Source organism: Lissotriton vulgaris, chromosome 12 (assembly GCF_964263255.1).
Source record: "Lissotriton vulgaris chromosome 12, aLisVul1.2, whole genome shotgun sequence".
Taxonomy (NCBI): Eukaryota; Metazoa; Chordata; class Amphibia; order Caudata; family Salamandridae; genus Lissotriton; species Lissotriton vulgaris.
Window position 1 is genome coordinate 258,200,141 of NC_141700.1, and position 26,575 is coordinate 258,226,715.

Here is a 26,575-nt window from a genome sequence, read left to right on the forward strand (position 1 = left end):
TTGTGAATAGATAGGGGTGAGAGCTGCACACAATAGATAGAAATGGATGATAGTTAGAGAGGGATAGGTAGTTTGTGCAGGAAATGGTGATTGAATTTGAAAGAGAAGAGCAGAAAGAGTATGTGAGAAAGAAGGGGAGAGCAGGCCACAGATGCATAAAAGGGAGCACATGTGTATGCGGAAAACACCTGAAGAATATGAGGAGAGTGTGGGTTTGAGCGACAGAAATTTGAGATAGAGGAGCAGAAAGTGTATGTGAGAAAGAAGGGGAGAGGAGGCCATAGATGCATAAAGTGGGGGCACATATGTATACAGGAAAGTAAAACACTTAAAGAATAAGAGGAGAGTGTGGGTTTGAGTGACAGAAATTTGTGAAAAGGCATGGTATGAAAACTGTGCTTGAGAACTCAAGTGAACCGTATGAGAGAGGCGGGAAGAGTGCATGAGAGAGCGAGAGAGAGCAGTGAGAGAGAGTAAGAGAGAGAGAGATAGCGGTACAAGTGGAAGGGGCACTAATAATAGGGGGGAGGCGAGAGGTGGACCAGTGAAGAGCGTGAGGAGGTACAGGAAGGTAGCGGATGTGAGCAGGCAGTATAGAGAGAAGACAGGGAGCGTGAGGGAGGGATGGGAGAGATCAGCGGTATTGTAAGATGAGAGGGGGTACTGGGAGTCTGAGGGAGAGATGAGAGAGGCAGTGGGTGCGTAGGGAAGTGATGACAGGGTTGATGATAGTGCAAGGGAGTGAGTGATGTGTTAGATTGGAATTGTTTGTTGTGGAATTGTATGGCATGGTGTGAAGTTGTGTAGAGGAAATATGTGGCATGGTGTGCTCTGGAATATGTGGATATAACTGAAGAGTGATGATGGTGGCAGCAAATGGGAAGCCCATGGGCAGGCTAAAGCCCTTCCAGTAGATGCAGCATGTCTCGGTTTGAGACAACCCATATGCTCCGTCTAGAGCTGAGGCCTAAAAAACATGACTTTATCCAGCTGCGTGTTTACCATCAGAGAGATACTAAATAGTGCTGCAATGCTTTGCCTGTTCAAGGGCATATGTGTTCTCTTCCGTGTTCTCAGAGTGAGACAGAGAGCAAGATTGAATGAGCAAGCAGACATTGTAGTTTATGAATAGGTCGTAGCAGCATTCCCGACAAACAAAATGGCTGTGTGTGTTTTGACCACGGTGTGGGGGCAGTTGACAGATTTGTAGATGCAGAAAATATGGGTGTCACTAAATGTTCTATATGCCATCCTGCCCTTGGAAGAATGCCCACAAAGGTAATCCTAGAAAAATCACATGTACATGCAATTACGGTATAATCGATATAATAACAGAAACATTTGTAACAGGTTTCATTGGATCAGATAATGAGTGTAAAATGACTTTGACAGTTACCAAAATGTTTATTGTGTAGCACCTTACAGTTTGCCACTGATTTCCATACACATACTAACTGTTTGACCTACATTTACTTTCTGAGAAAAATAGGCAATGTTCATGTTTTATTGACCAGGCAGTGCACGGAGTGGGAGGCCACTTCAGTGCGGGCCACACTTTGCAGGAAAAGGCCCTACCTGCAGAGCCCAGGTGGGCGGTGTAAAGGGACAATTAAATGCTCACACTTTCAATTCCACTACAGTGTGAGGGGTGCAAGGCCAGAGGAGTTAGAATCATAGAATAATGAACAAGACTAGCCTCAAAAGAATTGAAACAAAGATTCCAGCAATTTGCGGCAGCCCCGGCTGCCAGGGCGTGTTATACACATTTCCAACATGATACGACTAATGCTGAATTACCATAAACATAAAAGTCTACCACAGTTGGCAGCTCATCATGCTCAGAAAGAAAAAAATTAAATGTAGAAAGTTACTGTTTGTAGCATGCTTCATTAAATAAACCCTGGCCTACGACGAAAGGCCTATGCAGGGCTTCAAGTGGTATAAAAAAACTGGTGGGTCCCTCAAAGGGGCGTGGCAAGAAGATTATGGATGTGGCTTAAAACATGTAAGCTAAAAATATGTGCTTATGTATAGTGTGCCTCCCCACTAGTATTTTGGAGCTGCTGTCATTGTACCCAGATATATAATACAGCAAGTTACATGGCTGATACAACAAGCCCAGGTTGTCAACTTTGTCAATGGTGTGTATTTCCATTGGCTATATCTGAGGGGGAACATTTCCATGCCCTTTTCAAATAATGTGTTTCCTTTTAAGTCTTTTCTCTCTCAATGGGGGCTGGTTATCAAAGGGAGGATTTGCAAAGGTTAGTTTAAATAGGCCATCTTCTGTTTTTCCTGAGTTTAACGCAGGATATCCAAGTAAAGCCCTTGCCTTTCTCTCAAAACTTTTTTTCCTGCACAACTTATTTTTAACAACCTTGGTGTTTAACAAAATATATGCTTCAATACCTCGATTACACACTCAAAGCATTTCTTCCTGCAGAACAGTTGTCATGTAAAAATATATGGTTTACATGTAAAGCCCTTTAGTGCCCTAGGGCCAAGTTTACACTATTTAAACTGCCAGAAAAAAAAGAAAGAAAAAAGCATAACGTGACCTTGGTGTGGCCTGGCAAGTCATATGTCCTTTTGTGCAACAACAGCATGTAAGCATAATCGTTGCCTTAATTGCAGAAGTATACAAGCACATGAAGGGCAGAAACCTTCCCTAGTAGAGGACAATGACAGTTAATGTCATTTGTAGTGAACACTGTATAATGTACTCTGCATTATATTGCTGTTCTGCAGAGTATGTTGCAATGGTAAAAGACCCATGCTTCCCTGTAGCAAGGAACTTCCCCTAAGCAGCGGGATCAGAGCAGACATTCCAGTTAAAAAGAGGAATCAGACAAAACAGAGGTTTCTGCCTGGAGGGTGCGGGCAAAAATGGAGACTCCGTTAAGGACCAGTCCCAGCACTTGCTTTTTAGACCTGCTGGTGCACCAGCAAGACCCAGCCCACTTAAAGCCCTCGGCCTATGTGATATCTATTTGTGCCTGGGTTGTTAAAAACATTATCTGCAAGACGTGCGGCAATGCTATGAAACTACAAAAATGCAGTTACATGAGCTATAAATGAAAACATACATTATTAATATTACGGTGTTCAGGCTGTTAAACATGAACATGTGCGCAGAGTCAGAAGGAGGAGAGCAGAAAGAAAGTATACGAGTAAACTGAATGTTTCTGCTGGGTGAGAACGAAACCTGCAGAGAAGACTGCAGCCCTATGTAGCGTGTACCTAGGCTGTGGGGTTTTAGGTTTAAACCTATAATAACTGATAAAACCCCACTGAAAGAAAAATAGCCCTCACCGGTGAAAACATATAAACACTGAAAAAACACCTGGACAACCACAAACTAAATGCCATTCAATTAAAGGAAAAAGAGTGAAAGATTCATTTTGTTTTTCTTCCTGAAGGGGTCAATACAATGTGACTTTGTTATACAAGTTAGCAGTAAGAAAGACTGGCTAACATTATTCTGCTTGAGTTTTGTTCTTTAGGGATGCCACTAAAATATTGTTTCTTCTTCCTTTTACTTTTTTCAGTTTTGTGACCTTTGGTCTAAAGATGCAGGGTTTAGTTTCATGTTTTAGGTCTAGTTTAATTATTTTATAAACTATAGAGAATCAGGAAATATCAAACTCATATTTTGGCTGCATTTGATTCTTTCAATGATGGGGAAAATGGCTGGTTTCATAAAAATCTTTCCTAATATGTGTCATCACATTTACCCACAGAGAATCGGTAAAAACCCTTAACATCATCAGACCACAGTTTCTAGTGGATCAGTATTGATAGTAGGTGAATTGCCAACACCTCAGGCTTTAACCCCTTCGCTGCTAGGCCTTTTCCCCTCCTGTGCTGAGCCCTTTTTTGGCTATTTGGGGTAGTGCGCACTTAGGCCCCTGTAACTTTTTGACCACATAAGCTATCCACGCCAAATTTGCGTCCTTTTCTTCCAACATCATGTGGATTCTAAAGGCGCCCAGGGTTTGTGGATTACCTTGGAGGGGTCCCAGAAATTAACCAAAATATGGTGTTTTATTTGTTTTTTTCAGAAAAATGGGAAAAACGGGCTGCAAATGAAAGCCTCTGGGTTTTTCCCTGAAAATGTTATCAAAAAAGGGTTTGTGGGGCTGAAATCTCCATTTTCTCAGCTTTTAGGAAATGACAGTCTTTTGTCAGAGAACCGACATTTTTCACACAGTTTTGGCATTTTTCTGGGACATAGCCTATTTTTGCTATTTTTAGAGCTTTCCACCTCCTTCCAGTTAATGGTAGAAATGAGTTTGAAAGCAATAATGGATCCTAGAAAGCTGTACATTTTCAAAAAGTAGACAAAATTCTGAATTCATAAAGGGGTCATTTGTCTAAATCCATGAAGGTTTCTTTATAGAAACTAACAGTTAAATATTGGAATAATTGAAAATTTGTTGAAAAAAACAGCCTTTTGTCTCAACGTTTTCACCTATAACTTTTTCTAGTTTTGACAGCTCTTAGAAAGCAATATACCGTTACATCCGTTAGACCTTCCTGGTTGTGGGGATATATAGGACTTGTAGTTTCACCAAGAACCCGACGAACCCAGATCCAAAAACTGAGCAGCAACTTGCAATGGTATTTTTTCATTTACTGGGTATAGAGCACTTTGTCTTGGAAAATGTATACATGGAAAGATCTGTATGAAAGACACCTATGTATTTCTGAATTGGGTACAAAATATAGAGTTCAGAAACAGTATATTATTGCTAATTTTCAAAATTGAGAATACTCATACTAGCATGAGAATTATTGGTCATTTTTCAAAATTTTTTTTTTTTACACAATGTCTTTCATTGAAAGGGAGAAATGCGCAAAAGCTCAATTGGTAATAACAGTTGATTTACAAATCTGAATTACCCCAAGTCTCCCGATAAAAACGGTACCTCACTTGTGTGGGTCGCCCTTGTGCCTGCGACAGGAAATGACGCAAAATGCAAAGTGGTGACACCTAAATTTTGCAGTTACAAATTGACCCTTTTTTAGCAAAGTGCCTACCTGTAGTTTTTGCACCCTAGCTCTGCCGGCACCTAGGGAAACCTAGCAAACCTATACATTTTTGAAAAGTAGACACCCAGGGAAATTCAGGATGAGGTGACTTGACTGCCTACCACCAGGTCTTGTTACCCAGAATCCCTTGCAAACCTACGAATTTGACAAAAAAAACACATTTTCCTCACATTTCTGTGGAGGAAAGTTCTGGAATCTGCTTGGATCAACAAATTTCCACCCACCCAGTGTTCCCCCAGGTCTCCCGAAAACAATGGTACCTCACTTGCGTGGGTAGGCATAGTGGCTGCGACACGAAACAGCGCAAAACGCAACGTGGTCGCACCTCAATTTCCCAGTGAAATCTTGCGCTCTTTGGACAAAGAGACTACCTTTAGTTTTTGAGCCCTAGCTCTGCCAGCACCTAGGGAAACCTAGCAAACCTATACATTTTTGAAAAGTAGACACACAGGGGAATTTAGGATGGGGTGACTCGTCTGCCTACCCCCAGGTTTTGTTACCCAGAATACCTTGCAAAGCTAGGATTTTGACAAAATAAACACATTTTCCTCACATTTCAGTGGTGGAAAGTTCTGGAATCTGCGTGGATCTAGAAATTTCTACCCACCCAGCGTTCCCCCAGGTCTCCCGAAAAAAATGGTACCTCACTTGCGTGGGTAGGCATAGTGGCCGCGACATGAAACAGCGCAAAAAACAACATGGTCGCACCTCAATTTCCCAGTAAAATTTTGCACTTTTTGGACAAAAAGACTACCTTTTGTTTTTGTGCCCTAGCTCTGCCAGCACCTAAGGAAACCTAGCAAACCTATACATTTATGAAAAGTAGACACCCAGGGGAATTCAGGATGGGGTGACTCTTCTGCCTACCCTCAGGTTTTGTTACCCAGAATCCCTTGCAAAGCTAAGAATTTGACAAAAAAAACACATTTTCCTCACATTTCTGTGGTGGAAAGTTTTGGAATCTGCGTGGATCAACAAATTTCTACTCACCCAGCGTTCCCCCAGGTCTCCCGAGAAAAATGGTACCTCACTTGCGTGGGTAGGCATAGTGGCTGCGACACGAAACAGCGCAAAACGCAACGTGGTTGCACCTCAATTTCCCAGTGAAATCTTGTGCTTTTTGGACAAAGAGACTACCTTTAGTTTTTGAGTCCTAGCTCTGCCAGCACCTAGGGAAACCTAGCAAACCTATACATTTTTGAAAACTAGACACCCAGGGAAATTCAGGATGGGGTGACTCGTCTGCCTACCCCCAGGTTTTATTACCCAGAATCCCTTGCAAAGCTAAAAATATGACAAAAAAAAAACATTTTCCTCACATTTCTGTGGTGGAAAGTTCCGGAATCTGCGTGGATCAACACATTTCCACCCACCCAGCGTTCCCCCAGGTCTCCCGAGAAAAATGGTATCTCATTTGCCTGGGTAGGCATAGTGGCTGCGACAGGAAACAGTGCAAAACGCAACGTGGTCACAACTCAATGTTTCAGTGAAATTGTGCACGTTTTGGGCAAAGAGACTACCTTTTGTTTTTGAACCCTAGCTCTGCCGGCACCTAGGGAAACCTAGCAAACCTATACATTTTTTAAAAGTAGACACCCAGGGGAATTCAGGATGGGGTCACTCGACTGCCTACCCCCAGGTTCTCTTACCCAGAATCCCTTGCAAAGCTAAGAAATTGGAAAAAAAACCGCATTTTCCTCACATTTCTGTGGTGGAAAGTTCCGGAATCTGCGTGGATCAACAAATTTCCACCCACCCAGCGTTCCCCCAGGTCTCCCGAGAAAAATGGTATCTCATTTGCCTGGGTAGGCATAGTGGCTGCGACAGGAAACAGTGCAAAACGCAACGTGGTCACAACTCAATTTTTCTGTGAAATTGTGCACGTTTTGGGCAAAGAGACTACCTTTTGTTTTTGAACCCTAGCTCTGCCGGCACCTAGGGAAACCTAGCAAACCTATACATTTTTGAAAAGTAGACACCCAGGGGAATTCAGGATGGGGTCACTCGACTGCCTACCCCCAGGTTCTCTTACCCAGAATCCCTTGCAAAGCTAAGAAATTGGGAAAATAAACTCATTTTCCTCACATTTATGTGGTGGAAAGTACCGGAATCTGCGTGGATCAACAAATTTCCACCCACCCAGCGTTCCCCCAGGTCTCCCGAGAAAAATGGTATCTCATTTGCCTGGGTAGGCATAGTGGCTGTGACAGGAAACAGTGCAAAACGCAACGTGGTCACAACTCAATTTTTCAGTGAAATTGTGCACGTTTTGGGCAAAGAGACTACCTTTTGTTTTTGAACCCTAGCTCTGCCGGCACCTAGGGAAACCTAGCAAACCTATACATTTTTGAAAAGTAGACACCCAGGGGAATTCAGGATGGGGTCACTCGACTGCCTACCCCCAGGTTCTCTTACCCAGAATCCCTTGCAAAGCTAAGAAATTGAAAAAAAAACGCATTTTCCTCACATTTCTGTGGTGGAAAGTTCCGGAATCTGCGTGGATCAACAAATTTCCACCCACCCAGCGTTCCCCCAGGTCTCCCGAGAAAAATGGTATCTCATTTGCCTGGGTAGGCATAGTGGCTGCGACAGGAAACAGTGCAAAACGCAACATGGTCACAACTCAATTTTTCAGTGAAATTGTGCACGTTTTGGGCAAAGAGACTACCTTTTGTTTTTGAACCCTAGCTCTGCCGGCACCTAGGGAAACCTAGCAAACCTATACATTTTTGAAAAGGAGACACCCAGGGGAATTCAGGATGGGGTCACTCGACTGCCTACCCCCAGGTTCTCTTACCCAGAATCCCTTGCAAATCTAAGAAATTGGAGAAAAAAAACGCATTTTCCTCACATTTCTGTGGTGGAAAGTTCCGGAATCTGCGTGGATCAACAAATTTCCACCCACCCAGCGTTCCCCCAGGTCTCCCGAGAACAATGGTATCTCATTTGCCTGGGTAGGCATAGTGGCTGCGACAGGAAACAGTGCAAAACGCAACGTGGTCACAACTCAATTTTTCAGTGAAATTGTGCACTTTTGGGGCAAAGAGACTACCTTTTGTTTTTGAACCCTAGCTCTGCCGGCACCTAGGGAAACCTAGCAAACCTATATATTTTTGAAAAGTAGACACCCAGGGGAATTCAGGATGGGGTCACTCGACTGCCTACCCCCAGGTTCTCTTACCCAGAATCCCTTGCAAAGCTAAGAAATTGGAGAAATAAAACGCATTTTCCTCACATTTCTGTGGTGGAAAGTTCCGGAATCTGCGTGGATCTAGAAATTTCCACCCACCCAGCGTTCCCCCAGGTCTCCCGATAAAAATGGTACCTCACTTGCGTGGGTAGGCATAGTGGCTGCGAAAGGAAATGGTTCAAATTGTACGGTGGTGAATTTACAATACCAAATTGCAAAACAACCTTGATTTTGGGGGGGGGGCACCTGAGTTTTTGGCCCGAGGCTCGTGGTATTCTTTGGATAGTACAAAACCCAAACAGTTCTGAAAAGTAGACCCCCGGGGGAGTCCAGGGAGGTATGGCATGCGTGGGTCCCCGAACGTTTCCTACCCAGAACACCTTGCAAACCTTAAAATTAGGTAAAATAATCACTTTTTCAAACTTTTTTGCGTGGAATCACCGTGCCGGCAAAAATGTCCTACCACCCAGCGCTCCCCTTGTTCTCCCGAGTAAAAGGATACCTCACTTGTGTGGGTGCCCCAAAGCAGAACAGGCCAAAAACGAATGTTGAAAAAAGTAGTATTTCAGTGTAACAAATTAAGCCCCCCTGCCTTAGTCACAGGCCTTTGGCCCACCCACACAAGTGAGGTATCATTTTACTCGGGAGAACAAGGGGAACGCAGGGTGGTAGGACATTTGTGCCGACACGGCGATCCCACGCAAAAATGTATGGAAAACTGTTTTTTTAACCTAAATTTGTGGTTTGCAGGGATTTCTGGGTAGGAAAACATTGGGGGACCCACGCATGCCATACCTCTCTGGACTCCCCCGGGTGTCTAGTTTTCAGAACTGTTTGGGTTTGGTAGTTTCCAAAGATGCCCGCCGAGCCCCGGTCCAAAAACTCAGTCCCCCCCCAAAAAAAAAGAAGGTAATCTTGCTATTGGTTATTGTAATGTCTCCACCGTACGATTTGGACCTTTTCCTGTTGCAGCCACTATGCCTACCCACGCAAGTGAGGTACCATTTTTATCGGGAGACCTGGGGGAACGCTGGGTGGGAGGAAATTTGTGTGAGCCCAGTGACGCCACGCTTTCCCACACAAAAAAAGTGTGTAAAAACTGATTTTTCCATCAAAAATTGAGGTTTGCAAGGGATTCTGGGTAAAGGAACGTTGGAGTATCCACGCAAGCCATACCTCCTTGGAAGCCCCCGGGTGTCTACTTTTCAGAAATGTGTGGGTTTGGTAGGTTTCCCGACATGGCCGTCTCGCACGGGGCCAAAAACCCAGGTAACCCCTCTTGCAAAAGCTGGTGGTATTGAATGTCAATCCCACCAGCTTTTGAAAGAGGGGTTACCTGGGTTTTTGGCCCCGTGCGAGACGGCCATGTAGGAAAACCTACCAAACCCACACATTTCTGAAAAGTAGACACCCGGGGGCTTCCAAGGAGGTATGGCTTGCGTGGATCCTCCAACGTTCCTTTACCCAGAATCCCTTGCAAACCTCAATTTTTGCAGAAAAAGTCAGTTTTTTCACACTTTTTTGTGTGGGAAAGCGTGGCGTCACTGGGCTCACAGAAATTTCCTCCCACCCAGCGTTCCCCCAGGTCTCCCGATAAAAATGGTACCTCACTTGCGTGGGTAGTCATAGTGGCTGCGAAAGGAAATGGTTCAAATTGTACGATGGTGAATTTACAATACCAAATTGCAAAACAACCTTGATTTTGGGGGGGGGGCACCTGAGTTTTTGGCCCGGGGCTCGGTGGTATTCTTTGGAAAGTACAAAACCCAAACAGTTCTGAAAAGTAGACCCCCGGGGGAGTCCAGGGAGGTATGGCATGCGTGGGTCCCCGAACGTTTTCCTACCCAGAACACCTTGCAAACCTTAAAATTAGGTAAAATAATCACTTTTTCAAACTTTTTTGCGTGGAATCACCGTGCCGGCAAAAATGTCCTACCACCCAGCGCTCCCCTTGTTCTCCCGAGTAAAAGGATACCTCACTTGTGTGGGTGCCCCAAAGCAGAACAGGCCAAAAACGAATGTTGAAAAAAGTAGTATTTCAGTGTAACAAATTAAGCCCCCCTGCCTTAGTCACAGGCCTTTGGCCCACCCACACAAGTGAGGTATCATTTTACTCGGGAGAACAAGGGGAACGCAGGGTGGTAGGACATTTGTGCCGACACGGCGATCCCACGCAAAAATGTATGGAAAACTGTTTTTTTAACCTAAATTTGTGGTTTGCAGGGATTTCTGGGTAGGAAAACATTGGGGGACCCACGCATGCCATACCTCCCTGGACTCCCCCGGGTGTCTAGTTTTCAGAACTGTTTGGGTTTGGTAGTTTCCAAAGATGCCCGCCGAGCCCCGGTCCAAAAACTCAGTCCCCCCCCCAAAAAAAAGAAGGTAATCTTGCTATTGGTTATTGTAATGTCTCCACCGTACGATTTGGACCTTTTCCTGTTGCAGCCACTATGCCTACCCACGCAAGTGAGGTACCATTTTTATCGGGAGACCTGGGGGAACGCTGGGTGGGAGGAAATTTGTGTGAGCCCAGTGACGCCACGCTTTCCCACACAAAAAAGTGGGTAAAAACAGATTTTTCCATCAAAAATTGAGGTTTGCAAGGGATTCTGGGTAAAGGAACGTTGGAGGATCCACGCAAGCCATACCTCCTTGGAAGCCCCCGGGTGTCTACTTTTCAGAAATGTATGGGTTTGGTAGGTTTCCCTAGATGGCCGTCTAGCACAGGGCCAAAAACCCAGGTAACCAATCTTGCAAAAGCTGGTGGTACTGACATTCAATACCACCAGCTTTTGCAAGAGGGGTTACCTGGGTTTTGGGCACCGTGCTAGACGGCCATCTAGGGAAACCTACCAAACCCACACATTTCTGAAAAGTAGACACCCGGGGGCTTCCAAGGAGGTATGGCATGCGTGGGTCCCCCAATGTTTTCCTACCCAGAACTCCTTGCAAACCTTAAAATTAGGTAAAAATATAACTTTTCCAAACTTTTTTGCGTGGGATCTCCGTGCCGGCAAAAATGTCCTACCACCCAGCGTTCCCCTTGTTCTCCCGAGTAAAAGGATACCTCACTTGTGTGGGTGCCCCAAAGCAGAACAGGCCAAAAATGAATTTTTAAAAAAGTAGCATGTAAGTTTTACAAGTTAAGCCCCCCTGCCTTAGTCACAGGCCTTTGGCCCACCCACCGCCAGCCGCGGACCCATCACATTACAACACTCACACCAGCAGACAGCGCCATTCAAGGGCCCATCACTTACGTATCTGCCACAGCAACTACACAAAATGATGGACTGGGTAGAGTGTCACTCAACTAGCAGTGTGTGTAGTGACCAACAGAAAGTTAGTACTCGCACACTGCCAGCCGAGCGCCAGTCCACCCACACCACCATCCAAGCACCAGACCATGCACACCGCCAGCCAAACACCACTCAGCGCACACCGACAGCCAAGTACCACTGCACACACACCGCCAGCCAAGCACCACTCCGTGCACAGACAGCCAAGTACCACTCCGTGCACAGACAGCAAAGTACCACTCCATGCACACCATCCAGCCAAGCGCCACTCCACACACACCGCCAGCCAAGCACCACTCCGTGCACAGACAGCCAAGTACCACTCAACACACACCACCAGCCAAGCGCCACTCCACACACACCGCCAGCCAAGCACCACTCCACGCACACCGCCAGCCAAGCACCACTCCACGCACACCGCAAGCCAAGCGCCACTCCACACACACCGCCAGCCAAGCACCACTCCGTGCACAGACAGCAAAGTACCACTCCACGCACACCATCCAGCCAAGCGCCAGTCCACACACACCGCCAGCCAAGCACCACTCCGTGCACAGACAGCCAAGTACCACTCTACACACACCACCAGCCAAGCGCCACTCCACACACACCGCCAGCCAAGCACCACTCCACGCACACCTCCAGCCAAGCACCACTCCACGCACACCGCCAGCCAAGCACCACTCCACGCACACTGCAAGCCAAGCGCCACTCCACGCACACCGCAAGCCAAGCGCCACTCCACACACACCACCAGCCAAGCGCCACTCCACACACACCACCAGCCAAGCGCCACTCCACACACACCACCAGCCAAGCGCCACTCCACACACACCGCCAGCCAAGCACCAATCCACACACACCACCAGCCAAGCACCACTCAGCGCACACCGACAGCCAAGTACCACTCCACACACACCGCCAGCCAAGCACCACTCCACGCACACCGCAAGCCAAGCGCCACTCACCGCCAGCCAAGCACCGCTCCACGCACACCGCCAGCCAAGCACCACTCCGTGCACAGACAGCAAAGTACCACTCAACGCACACCACCAGCCAAACGCCACTCCACACACACCGCCAGCCAAACACCACTCCACGCACACTGCAAGCCAAGCGCCACTCCATACACACCACCAGCCAAGCGCCACTCCACACACACCACCAGCCAAGCGCCACTCCACACACACCGCCAGCCAAGCACCACTCCGTGCGTAGATAGCCAAGTACCCCTCCACGCACACCGCCAGCCAAACACCACTCAGCGCACACCGACAGCCAAGGGCCACTCCACACACACCGCCAGCCAAGCACCACTCCACGCACACTGCAAGCCAAGCGCCACTCCACGCACACTGCAACCAAGCGCCACTCCACGCACACCGCCAGCCAAGCACCACTCCACGCACACCGCCAGCCAAGCACCACTCCACGCACACTGCAAGCCAAGCGCCACTCCACGCACACCGCAAGCCAAGCGCCACTCCGTGCACAGACAGCAAAGTACCACTCCACGCACACCATCCAGCCAAGCGCCACTCTACACACACCGCCAGCCAAGCACCACTCCATGCACAGACAGCCAAGTACCACTCCGTGCACAGACAGCAAAGTACCACTCCATGCACACCATCCAGCCAAGCGCCACTCCACACACACCGTCAGCCAAGCACCACTCCGTGCACAGACAGCCAAGTACCACTCAACACACACCACCAGCCAAGCGCCACTCCACACACACCGCCAGCCAAGCACCACTCCACGCACACTGCAAGCCAAGCGCCACTCCACGCACACCGCAAGCCAAGCGCCACTCCACACACACCACCAGCCAAGCGCCACTCCACACACACCACCAGCCAAGCGCCACTCCACACACACCACCAGCCAAGCGCCACTCCACACACACCCCCAGCCAAGCGCCACTCCACACACACCGCCAGCCAAGCACCACTCCGTGCACAGACAGCCAAGCACCACTCCGTGCACAGACAGCAAAGTACCACTCCACGCACACCATCCAGCCAAGCGCCAGTCCACACACACCGCCAGCCAAGCACCACTCCGTGCACAGACAGCCAAGTACCACTCTACACACACCACCAGCCAAGCGCCACTCCACACACACCGCCAGCCAAGCACCACTCCACGCACACCGCCAGCCAAGCACCACTCCACGCACACTGCAAGCCAAGCGCCACTCCACGCACACCGCAAGCCAAGCGCCACTCCACACACACCACCAGCCAAGCGCCACTCCACACACACCACCAGCCAAGCGCCACTCCACACACACCACCAGCCAAGCGCCACTCCACACACACCACCAGCCAAGCACCACTCCACACACACCACCAGCCAAGCACCACTCAGCGCACACCGACAGCCAAGTACCACTCCACACACACCGCCAGCCAAGCACCACTCCACGCACACCGCCAGCCAAGCACCACTCCACGCACACCGCAAGCCAAGCGCCACTCCACACACACCACCAGCCAAGCGCCACTCCACACACACCGCCAGCCAAGCGCCACTCCACACACACCACCAGCCAAGCGCCACTCCACACACACCACCAGCCAAGCGCCACTCCACACACACCCCCAGCCAAGCGCCACTCCACACACACCGCCAGCCAAGCACCACTCCGTGCACAGACAGCCAAGCACCACTCCGTGCACAGACAGCAAAGTACCACTCCACGCACACCATCCAGCCAAGCGCCAGTCCACACACACCGCCAGCCAAGCACCACTCCGTGCACAGACAGCCAAGTACCACTCTACACACACCACCAGCCAAGCACCACTCCACACACACCGCCAGCCAAGCACCACTCCACGCACACCGCCAGCCAAGCACCACTCCACGCACACTGCAAGCCAAGCGCCACTCCACGCACACCGCAAGCCAAGCGCCACTCCACGCACACTGCAAGCCAAGCGCCACTCCACACACACCACCAGCCAAGCGCCACTCCACACACACCACCAGCCAAGCGCCACTCCACACATACCGCCAGCCAAGCACCACTCCACACACACCACCAGCCAAGCACCACTCAGCGCACACCGACAGCCAAGTACTTCTCCACACACACCGCCAGCCAAGCACCACTCCACGCACACCGCAAGCCAAGCGCCACTCACCGCCAGCCAAGCACCGCTCCACGCACACCGCCAGCCAAGCACCACTCCGTGCACAGACAGCAAAGTACCACTCAACGCACACCACCAGCCAAACGCCACTCCACACACACCGCCAGCCAAACACCACTCCACGCACACTGCAAGCCAAGCGCCACTCCACACACACCACCAGCCAAGCACCACTCCGTGCGTAGATAGCCAAGTACCCCTCCACGCACACCGCCAGCCAAACACCACTCAGCGCACACCGACAGCCAAGGGCCACTCCACACACACCGCCAGCCAAGCACCACTCCACGCACACTGCAAGCCAAGCGCCACTCCACGCACACTGCAAGCCAAGCGCCACTCCACGCACACCGCCAGCCGAGCACCACTCCACGCACACTGCAAGCCAAGCGCCACTCCACGCACACTGCAAGCCAAGCGCCACTCCACGCACACTGCAAGCCAAGCGCCACTCCACGCACACCGCCAGCCAAGCACCACTCCACGCACACCGCCAGCCAAGCACCACTCCGTGCACAGACAGCCAAGTACCACTCCACGCACACCATCCAGCCAAACGCCACTCCACACACACCGCCAGCCAAGCACCACTCCGTGCACAGACAGCCAAGTACCACTCAACGCACACCACCAGCCAAGGGCCACTCCACACACACCGCCAGCCAAGCACCACTCCACGCACACTGCAAGCAAAGCGCCACTCCACGCACACTGCAAGCCAAGCGCCACTCCACGCACACCGCCAGCCAAGCACCACTCCACGCACACTGCCAGCCAAGCACCACTCCGTGCACAGACAGCCAAGTACCACTCCACGCACACCATCCAGCCATGCGCACCTCCACACACACCGCCAGCCAAGCAGCACTCCGTGCACAGACAGCCAAGTACCACTCCACGCACACCATCCAGCCAAGCGCCACTCCACCAGCCAAACACCACTTCACGCACACTGCAAGCCAAGTGCCACTCCACACACACCGCCAGCTAAGCAGTACTTCTTGCCCAAGGGGTCGCTTCCTAAAAACTAAATTTAAATTCCCTGGTGCTAGTGGGTATTTTCTGCCCCCCCCGGGGGCAAAAAGGCAAATAAAACGGGCCGATTTGCACCTAGGGTGGACAGAAAAACAAAAAACACAATCATGGCCACCTGGAAGCGACCCTTACCCAAGGGGTCGCTTCCCAAAAGAAACACAGTGCCCCAACAAATATCCCTGGTGCTAGTGGGAAATTTCTGCCCCCCCCTGGGGGCAAAACGGCTGAAAAACAGGCCGATTTGCCCCCAGGGGGGTCAGAAAAACAAAAAGTTAAGTGTGAGGCCACATGGAAGCAACCCTTGCCCATGGGGTCGCTTCCTAAAAGCTAAAAACAAAATCCCTGGTGCTAGTGGGCATTTTTTGTCCCCCCCTGGGGGCAAAACGGCAAAAAAAACGGCCCGATTTGCCCCCAGGGGGGACAGAAAAACGTAAACAAAAAATATGGCCGCCATCTTGGCTCCAAAAAACAACCCTGGTGCTAGTGGGGAATTTCTGCCCCCCCCTGGGGGCAAAACGGCCGAAAAAACGGGCCGATTTGCCCCCAGGGGGGGGGCAGAAAAACGAAAACATTATCACAGCCCGCCTGGAAGCGACCCTTGCCCAAGGGGTCGCTTCCTATAATCTAAAATTACATCCCTGGTGCTAGTGGGGGCATTTCCGCCGCACAATCGCGACGCTGTGCGCGATCGTGAGGCAGAAATGCCCTGCAAAGAGACATCAGGGGAGAGGAAAAACTCTTTCCTCTCCCCTGATGCCTCTTCGCTGCCCCAACCCCCCGCCAGACACTGTAATCTTACCTTTTCCCCAGACGCGCAGGAAGCAGATGGCTTCCCGAGCGCTGGGAATCCCTGATGATGTCAGCGCGCGCTGTGCGCGCTGACGTCATCAGGGATTCCCATGGGGGGGGGGGCGGGGCGGCAGCGGAAGGTCTTCCGCTGCCGCCCCCAGCGAAACAACGAAGATCAGAGAACCTCGGGGGGAGCGCCAGCGCTTCCCCCGAGGGTGGGGCTCATGACGAGCTGGGCTCGTCATCAGCACACGACCACTGTGCACCATGACGAGCCCAGCTCGTCATCAGCATCGAAAGGGTTAAACATTCAATGCAAAGTATAGTGACAAGTATATATATATCACCAAGCATCTGGGACAGTGGTGAAAACATGGCACCAGACTTTTGGAAAACATGGAACGCAGAGTCACTTGTAATGCTCTGCAAAAAAGGTTCTTCACAAGTTCAACAATGATTGGAGTGATATTGTTTGTATTTGCAGTGATTCAGCTACGTATATACAAATGTTGTTTGATGACCTGTCAAAATTGATACCCGAGCTGAAGTGAGTCCCTGTAGGAGATTCTTGCCACTTGTTAGATGGTATGCTGAAAGCATCTTTACAATCTTCAGAGTTAATGAGGGATGCTATTGACTTTTTAGTCCATTCTGGTGCACTGTTTTCTCATGCAAAGGAACTTAAACGCAAATATTTATCATTTCTTGCTTTATGTGGCATCAAAGAAAGACTCATCCCAACTGTGTCCCTTAGCTGATGGTTCTCAGCCCAAGGGGCTATGAATGCTGAGAGGGCCATTTCACAGAAGTTTACATGGGAAGGAAAGAGCGAGCGCACATGACCCAAAGACTCACTGAAGAAGTATTGTATGGTGTACAACAATAAGATTGATTTGCAAAAATCTATTTGGACCTCATATACACTACAAGTACACTGTCTAAATACCATGTTCTTTCAGTGCAGAAAGCAAGCAATAATAAAATCAAAACATTGGATAAACACCGGAAAAACACTTTTTCTGTTGTTTTTAGTGGCACAACAGTGTGTAACCACTGATAACAACTGTTTTTTAAGATTTTGAAAACACTGAAAAAACCCCACCAGAATTTACCAAAAATAGAAACTGAAAACAGGAAAGCTTACGTGTACCCCATGTTTTCACATCTTGCTTGGTCCCATCTATGATCTTACTACCAGGTCATATAGGCAGGCTTGCTTCCAATATGATCTGACTGAGCGCTCCTATTTGATTTTCACAACTTAGAAGCGGTGTTTTAGCCAACACAGCATTGGGCATTGTCAGAATTATGCTCTCACTACAGAAAAACAGCTTTTTACACGACAGGCATTGTGCTGTTGAAATTCCAATTTCTTTGCGATACCCCTTAGATCAATGAAGCAGCGGCCATAAAGGGGCACCTGCTGAACAACGGAAACACCACAAACGGAAAACAAACCTGAGCCAATAATGTGTTGAGATAAAAGCACAAGCTAACAATAAAAAAGAAGCATTTGCAAGATCAACGAGAGAGTGCGCCTGTAACCACCGTGCACAGTAGCTCTAACCAATGGAAAAAGTATTCCCAAAATGAGTACCTAAATTGGCCACTGTATTAACACATAAGTAATTGGCTGGTGCTTTCAGGGGGGGTTCAATACAGGAAGAGGCATGATGTATTCATGCCACGGACGAATGGAGTGACGATTGGGGCAGCTAAAGGGAAGCCTATGGGCAGGCTGGTTAGAGCAGTGCACACGCGCTGTCTAGAGCAAAGACCTATGAAGTAACCACTTTTGTAAGTTAAGAGCTTTGCAAGAAAGCGGATCTTTAACCTGTCGGAAAAAGTAATTTCATCCATCTAGTGACGGCTTTATGCAGCTTCTGGGCACTGATAAACTTCAAATGAAAAACCTAAATTTCATCACACTTAATATCATTTATAAACTTATACAGCTTATTTGTATTTCATTTAAAGGGTGCAGCTCATAGGTTTCATGCCTTAACAAACACATTTTTTGTCATAGCTGTTGGCGCATTTATTGGAGTGCAGCTTCCACTTGCCCTGGTACGCAATGTACTGTGAAATAAGTGAGGGATGTGTAATGGCTGTTGGTTATGATAAAGTTTAAACACAATTCTTTTTCTGTGCTAGACAATTGTGGTGGCGCAGGAAACATAAATTATTCACTCAAAGTTGAATTATGGTGTCAAAGAACTTTTGGGCAGCACTACCTTATTGCCCTTGTCTGCTCAAAAGACTCTTGTCCCCTGCCAGTGGTATTTAGGTTAAAATTTAGAAATTAAATATTGAGGAAAAAAAAATTGAGGAAAAAAAAAAAGAAAAGTGAGAAACTGATATTTCAAATGTTAATGCTGTATAAGTATCTGAAATGATTTTATAGGATTTTATTCTTGTTGTAAGGTACACAAATCCAAAATCCTATGCCTAACCATAATGCTATCACTATCACTTGCCCATTACTATTATGTACTATAACCGAAACCCAAACCCCCTAACACTAGGAGGATAATATTCCCACCACTTTTCATAGACCGGAACCTACTTCATTCCAGCAAAGTATGCTGAACAAAATTATTTACCCTAACCCTGTATCATGCCCATACTTCATCTCTAGCCATAAAGTTATCCCTAAGACTAACATTAAACAAGAACTGTTCAGTAACTGGCACAATATGCGCAGCCTGAAGTCAATCTCTATCCTTTATGCTTACATTAACTCTACACCTAACTTTAATGTGTACCATTACCCTAACCCTAACTCTTATTCACACACACACACACACACACACACAACCTCAAAGGCGGCAGGAAGGCCACGAAGAAAATGCCCATCAAAACCAATGATCCAGTGAATATTGCCTTACCCGGCTGCCTAAATCAACCCTGGCCTCAGTGTCACCCAGCCCCCAAATACAATGATCCTCCCTGGCCTTGTCCTAGGCATAGGGGATATGTGTGGTTCTCTGCCCCTACAATGCAATCACACTGCCGTGTGTCAGGGTGGGTTGTTCACGTTGGCCTCATGAAGGCCCATCCTCAGACAGGAGAGGTAGTCCTGTAACACAACACACCAGTGCTGGTGCCGGTTGCCTCCTGGCCCGGGCCAGTCACCATTTCAGTAGGAGTTTAGAATACAGTAAGCTGTGCTATAGAATATGGACTCAGCCGTATACCTTTCCTCAATGTAACTGTATTCTGTAGATACAGAGTCCAGCCTTTACCCAGGCCTGTTGTTTGATATCGAGTACCACTCCCCCCTTGAGTCCAGGGCCTGGTCTTAGACCCGGTCTTGTATTGAACACCCACATTCCTAAATGTAAGTTGTCTTGGAGGGTGGCATTTCCGTTGGTGCTCTATTACTTCTGAAGTCATGAGTAAATCAAAGGAGAAAGTAAAGGTTGAATGGCTTGTTTTTATGGTAAATTTAAGAGATTCTTGCATTTGGTATCATAAGCCCCTTCACAATAAATTTTCTAAACAAATTTCTAAATTTCTTCAACAAATGTTATATACACATGAGGAATGGAAGCTGCACTGGCCATTTATTTGATACAGTTTTGTTTTCGGAATTGTAGACTGCCTACGTCTTTAGACATATTTTAGCTTTTCTTTCTCGTAAACTTTTATCTAATTGTAAAATACATTTAATAAATGTGAACCGCCGCTGCTGAGGAAAGTTTGAAATATGAGACAGAAAGAGATGCATGGTTCTTACCAGCTCAATATCAGAAAGACAACCCTTGTACGCTTCAAGTACCTGCCGGCATGCAAAAGGATGAACCTTGGCACATGTTTGGAAACCAATTACTATGCCCTGCAAATAGGGAAAGACAACTCTCAGCCTCAGGGAGACAATAGACATTAACCAAACACACACATTTAGTACAAGAGATTTCAGCTGGTATTGGTGAATGATTGTCAACTAGTAAAGCAAATATATTCAGTGGCCTGAAAGCATGATTTAAGGATACCTTTATACAGCTATGCTGGAGGGCCATTACCATGCTACTTAAAAAGCATCTTTGGACAATAAGATGAGAGTTTTGTCACTATTTGTTTTCTGTCACTTTGTTCTCTCTGGTGTTTCACATAAAGGAACTGCAAGGACAGTTCAATACACAAGCCTTCTTTACAACAAAGGAGTGCGATTTCTTTAGAAGTGGTGCTTATCCTTTCTTCCTCATGTCTACTGTTGTCTATTTTGAAGGCCTTTCTGAGAGAGTCATTTCAAAGCCATCACATAGCTTTATGTCTTTCACCGCTTTATCTGCTACATTGATTAAACTTGATTTATCTTGTTCAAACACTGGCTTCTATCAAGAGAGATCACCTAAAGAGGCTCCTAACTATCCCTGATGAAATGCATTATTAGTCACCTGAAAAAAGGAGCTCTACATTCAGTTTCTGCTAACTTAGTCCTCATCTACTCTGTAGAGGGGTTTCACTCTACTATAATTTGCCTATGCACGGAGTACAAAATCACACTTTTGGGTGAGAGGAAGTACTGAGTGAGGAATGTTTCACCGGTCATCAATAATTTACCATCAAGCTCTATGAATGAAGTTACAAATCTACACAATGTCCATCCAGATGCTCCACAGCCCCATATGACTACCTTCTCAACTTGTTTTTGTTGTGGTCGTACAGGGTGAAATACCCTAGGGAAATAAATCTATGATAATTGTAAGAAATGCACTTGGTACTCACTGCATGGTAAGGCGTAGCGATGAACCTAGTAGATTCGAACATGCCTCGAAGGAAGGGTAAGATCAGTGCAGTATCATCACAGCTGGCCATGCACTTACCAAGGCACTGGAAAATAAAACCCTAATATGGGAGTGAATTAAAGACAGTCTGAGTTAAGAATAAACAGCATCTCCTGCTCACTCTATAAAAGTCTTACTTATCTTGGAGTATTCATCTTTGATTCACTCTACACACATATTTGTCTCACACTTTCAAATAGCACTTAATAAGTTGAGTGAAATGTTTGTTATCTTATGTATAGTATAGTTATATTTTCTGGACATTGTAGAGATTTGTATATGGTCCTGAATATGACTCAAAACAAGGAAGTGAGGGGTAATGTGAGCCAATGAAGGTCCATTACCTAGGCTCTGAAAGTGCTAATGCAGAAACCAGTGGAAATACTGCTCCTTTCAGAAAGCAAAGTAGAAAGAAAGGCGGACAAAGAAAGGGGAATCCTAAGGATTTTTTCTTGCTGCCTTCACAAATCCATGAGCATGTAATGTCTCATCATCAAGGGTGTTCTTCATAGGGCTGGCAATGCCCTGTGGGCCCCACGAAGGGTCGCTTTAGCAGAGATCTTTTTCTTTTTGCCATCTGATGAAAGTGCCAGTGTGAGGGCGTTTTGAATGTGTGAGGTTGAGTGAATGTGTATAGTGAAATGAAGAGAGACTAAAAAGAGGTATTCAACTGGACTTTAAACTGATGGTTTCCTTGGCAGGTTTAAATAAAACATAATTTGGTACGGGAGACTACAGGGAGGTTATGTATCCAAGTAGCCTAAATCTGTGAATGTGGTCAGGTCAACGTGTTTCTTGCCTGTTAGCCCAAAAAGTATCTGTACCACATCTTCAGGACCTAAAAAAGGGAGAGCTAACCCTACCCCACATCTAAGATGTGATATAAAGTGTAGGTAATCCCCTAAAAGAAAATACCTTTGTTCAAAAAGTTTAAAATTGATCGTCCAACTTAGAAAAAAAATGAGAAAATGAAGAAAACACACAGTAAACAAATGTTTTGCATGTATGGGTCAATGTGTCTCCAGGATCGCTTTTCCGGGACACTGTATGTGCATGCTATTGTTATGGCTGATCAGTCGCCACAATGTAAAGGAAGTAAAAACACACTAGTACATGCAATATAACAGAACAGGCAAGTGGACATACCGGTAACAGACAACATAAAACCAATCTGTGTTGATGTTACACAGTGTATCACAAGCCGTCCTCAGGAGTGAGTGAAGGGTCTTACCCTTTGGATCAGTGACCTATAGGTCAAAAGAAGAGTGTAGTACTCAGCTGCTAACTGTGGAAAGAACAATAAAGAAACAGCAAGTCAAGGGGACCCAAATTGCCTTGGGGTGAGAAAAAAAAGAAAAAACAGAGAGTTTTCAAGAGATGCAACCATACTCATGTGGTTTCTGTACAGAGAGCGCAGTAGACCTACCATCCTCTGTTCATCTGGATTGAGACTGAGCAGGGGAGAAGACCCGTCTTTTAAGGTGCAGGTAATTGTAGTGATTGTCCTTGGGTGGGGTGCATGCGACCGTGGGAAGGAGTGATGACGCACTGGGCCCCTTGAGATTCCAGAGCCATGATTCGCTTTTAAGTGTATCCAGAAACTGAAGGATCTCCTGGTAAACACCAGACCTCTTATTCAACAGTCTCACATGCCGAACACCTTGTGGGCCTTACCACCTGTCACAGGGCACTATCCCTGTGGGTCCTACGGGGTATGCCCACTGACTAAACATTCCTAAGAGGTCAGGTTGGGTCCCTAATTCGCCTGGAAACAGAAAAGTCACAGTAACTGCAGTACAAAAAACTTTGTTTACCTGATCACCTGCCTTTGTGGCCTTCATTACGCGGGAATGACCACGAGCGCTATCGAACCAAGAATAATGGAGCACTGGAGCAATATATGCTGCAGACACAGCACTACAAAAATGTGCCATCACTTTTCCAACTCTAACCACTCTCCAGATGACCTCCGGCAGATAATTTTGGAAGCAATTAATTCATGAAGCCCTTTAAACCTTTTCAGAATGGAGCAAGGGTGGATTTTATGCCTCTCCACCAACAGCAAAGGTTTGAAAGTTGAAATCCTCTAGTGCGAGGTGTAATTCAGTCCCCTGTGAAATCAGATACTCTCTTACTATAGCTGGATTGACATTTTCTTCATACATGGGATACTGGTATACCATATCACCATTGACACCATGTCACATATGGAATGCCCGGCTATGGAGTCCCAGACACTACACTAAGCAGTGCTTATGATAAGCATTTTGCGACTTGGCATTGGTATCTTCTTCAGTAACACAAATGATTCTGTTGATACCAATGAGGTGGTACCCTCCAATAAGAAACCATTTAACTGTCTTAGTCTACTGTTTGAGATGAACAAGTTATTTACCTTCGGTAACGCTTTTTCTGGTGGATACAGTATCTGCCTGTGGATTCCTCACCTTGTGAATATCCCCCTACGTCAGCAACGTTCGGAAAATTCTTGGTAGCTCGTCACAGGAACGCACAACATCGCGCGCGGCTCCGCTGACGTCACCGACTCCATAATAGGCCTACGCCGGCGTGATGACATCAGTTCCGCCCTTTTTTCCGTGCCTTCGAGGCACACGGACGGACCAAAACAATAGATATATACACAGTATACACAGTACAAACTAGTCAAGTTAACACACATAGTGTGAATATAACATAGTAAATCATGTACAAGAACACACTTCCTTTGAGGATAACATGTATACATTAAAAAAACATTACCAGAAATTCAGGTATGGAAGAGTGGACAACGGGGAGGCGGGTGGGCCTGTGAGGAATACACAGGCAGATACTGTATCCACCAGAAAAAGCGTTACCGAAGGTAAGTAACTTGTTCTTCTGATGGATACATCTGACAGTGGATTCCTCACCTTGTGAATGGATTCCCACAGCAGTCCCCACTCCCGGAGGAGGGTGTCCACTCCTCTATACCAGAAAGTCCTGAAGGACAGTACGCGCAAAGTGGCCGTCCCTCCTCACTTCGGTATCCAAGCAGTAATGCTTTGCGAAAGTGTGGAGGGAGGCCCAAGTTGCCTCTCTACAAATGTCCTCTACAGCAACACCCCTAGACAAAGCAGATGTTGATGACTTTGCTCTAGTAGAGTGAGCTCTTATACCCTCTGGAGGTTCCTTACCAGCCAGGTTGTAGCAGATCTTGATGCATAGAATAATCCATCTTGAAAGTGTGCGCTTGTGCACAGCTCTTCCTTTTCTACAGCCATCAAATCCAACAAACAACTGGTCATCCACTCGATAGTCCTTTGTCTTATCAAGATAAAAGCTCACCGCCCACTTAGGGTCCAGACGGGGAAGCCGTTCCTCCTCCTTGGAAGGGTGAGGGGGAGGATAGAAGGTAGGAAGGGTAATAGACTGTACTAGATGGAAGGGAGTTACCACCTTAGGCAGAAAAGCAACCCTGGTCCTAAGAACCATTCGTTCAGCATGAATGGTCAAGAATGGGGGCTTCGAACTAAGAGCTTGAAGCTCACTTACCCTCCTTGCCGAGGTAATAGCAACCAGGAAGACCGTCTTAAAAGACAAAAGTCTCAAGGGACTCTTGTGCAAAGGATCGAAAGGAGAACCCAGTAAGCACCAGATTCAAGTCCCATTGAGGTACAATAAAGGGAGTAGGAGGAAATGTATTCGTAAGGCCCTTTAGAAATCTTAAAACAACAGGAGACCTAAATAAGGACGGCTAATCCGGCAGGCAGAGAAATGCCGACAAAGCCGAAAGATAACATTTGACTGTAGCAACAGCAAACCCTTGCTGTGCTAAAGAAAGAGCAAATTGAAGTATAGCTGATAAACGAGCCCTCAAAGGATCGATGGATTTCTCCCCACACCAGGAAACAAACCGAGACCACCTATAAGAATAGATAGACTTGGTGGAGTCACGTCTGGCCGATAGAATGACATCCACCTCATCATGTGGGAGAGAAAAGGAATTCAGGTTGCCCCGTTCAATCTCCAGGCATGAAGGTGCAATGTCTGGAGGTGGGGGTGTAGAACCTGCCCCTCCATCTGAGAGAGGAGATCTGCCCTGAGAGGGAGACGGAGCGGCGGGCACGAGGAGAGGTGGAGAAGATCTGTGTACCACACTCTTCTTCGCCAATCTGGGGCGATCAATATGACTTGGGCCCGGTCTTGGCGAATCTTTCTCAGAACCCGAGGAATCAAGGGTATGGGAGGAAACGTGCAAAGGAGTTGTGAGCCCCAACTCAACTGAAACGCGTCCCCCAAAGCTCCGGGCATCGGATACTGGAGACTGCAGAATGACGGGCAGTGAGCATTCTCGTGGGTGGTGAACAGGTCCACCTGAGGACTTCCCCACGTCCGAAAGACGTGACAAACTACCTCTGGATGAAGCCTCCACTCGTGGTCGGCCTAGAACTGCAGACTGAGACTGTCTGCACGCACGTTCAGAACTCCGGCCAGATGATTTGCCATCAGACAAATCTGATGGTCCTGAACCCAGGACCAGTGACGCAGAGCCTCTCTGCAGAGACACTGCGACCCGACTCCTCCCTGTTTGTTGACATACCACATCGCGGTGGTGTTGTCCGTCAGGACTTGAACCGACCACCCACGAAGGGCAGGGAGAAAGGCCTTGAGTGCTAGACGTATCACCCGCAACTCTAGAAGGTTGATGTGAAGCAACCTTTCCTCTGGAGACCAAAGACCCTTGATCTCCAGATCCCCCATATGAGCACCCCACCGTAGAGTGGATGCATCCGTTATCACCGTGGCAACCGATGGAGGTAGATGGAAAGGCTTTCCTTGAGACAGATTGCCTTCCACGCTCCACCAAGATACATCCGCTGCAGCTTCTCTGGAGATCCTCACAGACTCCCTGGGCCCGATTCACAGAACTAACTTAAGAGAAAATCCAAAACTTAGTACTTTTGGTATTCACAGAAGTTAGGACTTTGTCTTAAGTTTGTCTTAAGACAGACTTAAGACTGACTTAAGACAAAATCCTAACTTAAGTCTATCTTAAGTCTGTCCTAAGTCTCTCTTAAGACAAACTTAAGACAAAATCCTAACTTCTGTGAATACCAAAAGTAGCACGTTTAGGATTTTGTCTTAAGTTAGTTCTGTGAATCGGTCCCCCTGAGATCTCTGTTGTGTTGATACCACTGCCTGCGGAGACACAACTGGAGGGCCCTCATGTGCCAGCGTGCATGGTTGACCAACAGAATGCAGGAAGGCATCAGACCGAGCAGG

At 47.5% G+C, this 26,575-nt stretch overlaps 1 protein-coding gene across 1 annotated transcript in view; it reads right to left on the minus strand.

The window, feature by feature from the left end:
• The window catches only part of LOC147673908 (maestro heat-like repeat-containing protein family member 1), a 109,429-nt gene that overhangs the window by 16,920 nt on the left and 65,934 nt on the right, over positions 1-26,575 (minus strand). The window contains exons 19-20 of the mRNA XM_086946429.1: positions 21,255-21,374; positions 20,263-20,361 (exon numbers count right to left, since the gene is read on the minus strand). Of these exons, the coding sequence (XP_086802555.1) occupies positions 20,263-20,361; positions 21,255-21,374 (219 nt within the window). The remainder of the gene's footprint in view (positions 1-20,262; positions 20,362-21,254; positions 21,375-26,575) is intronic.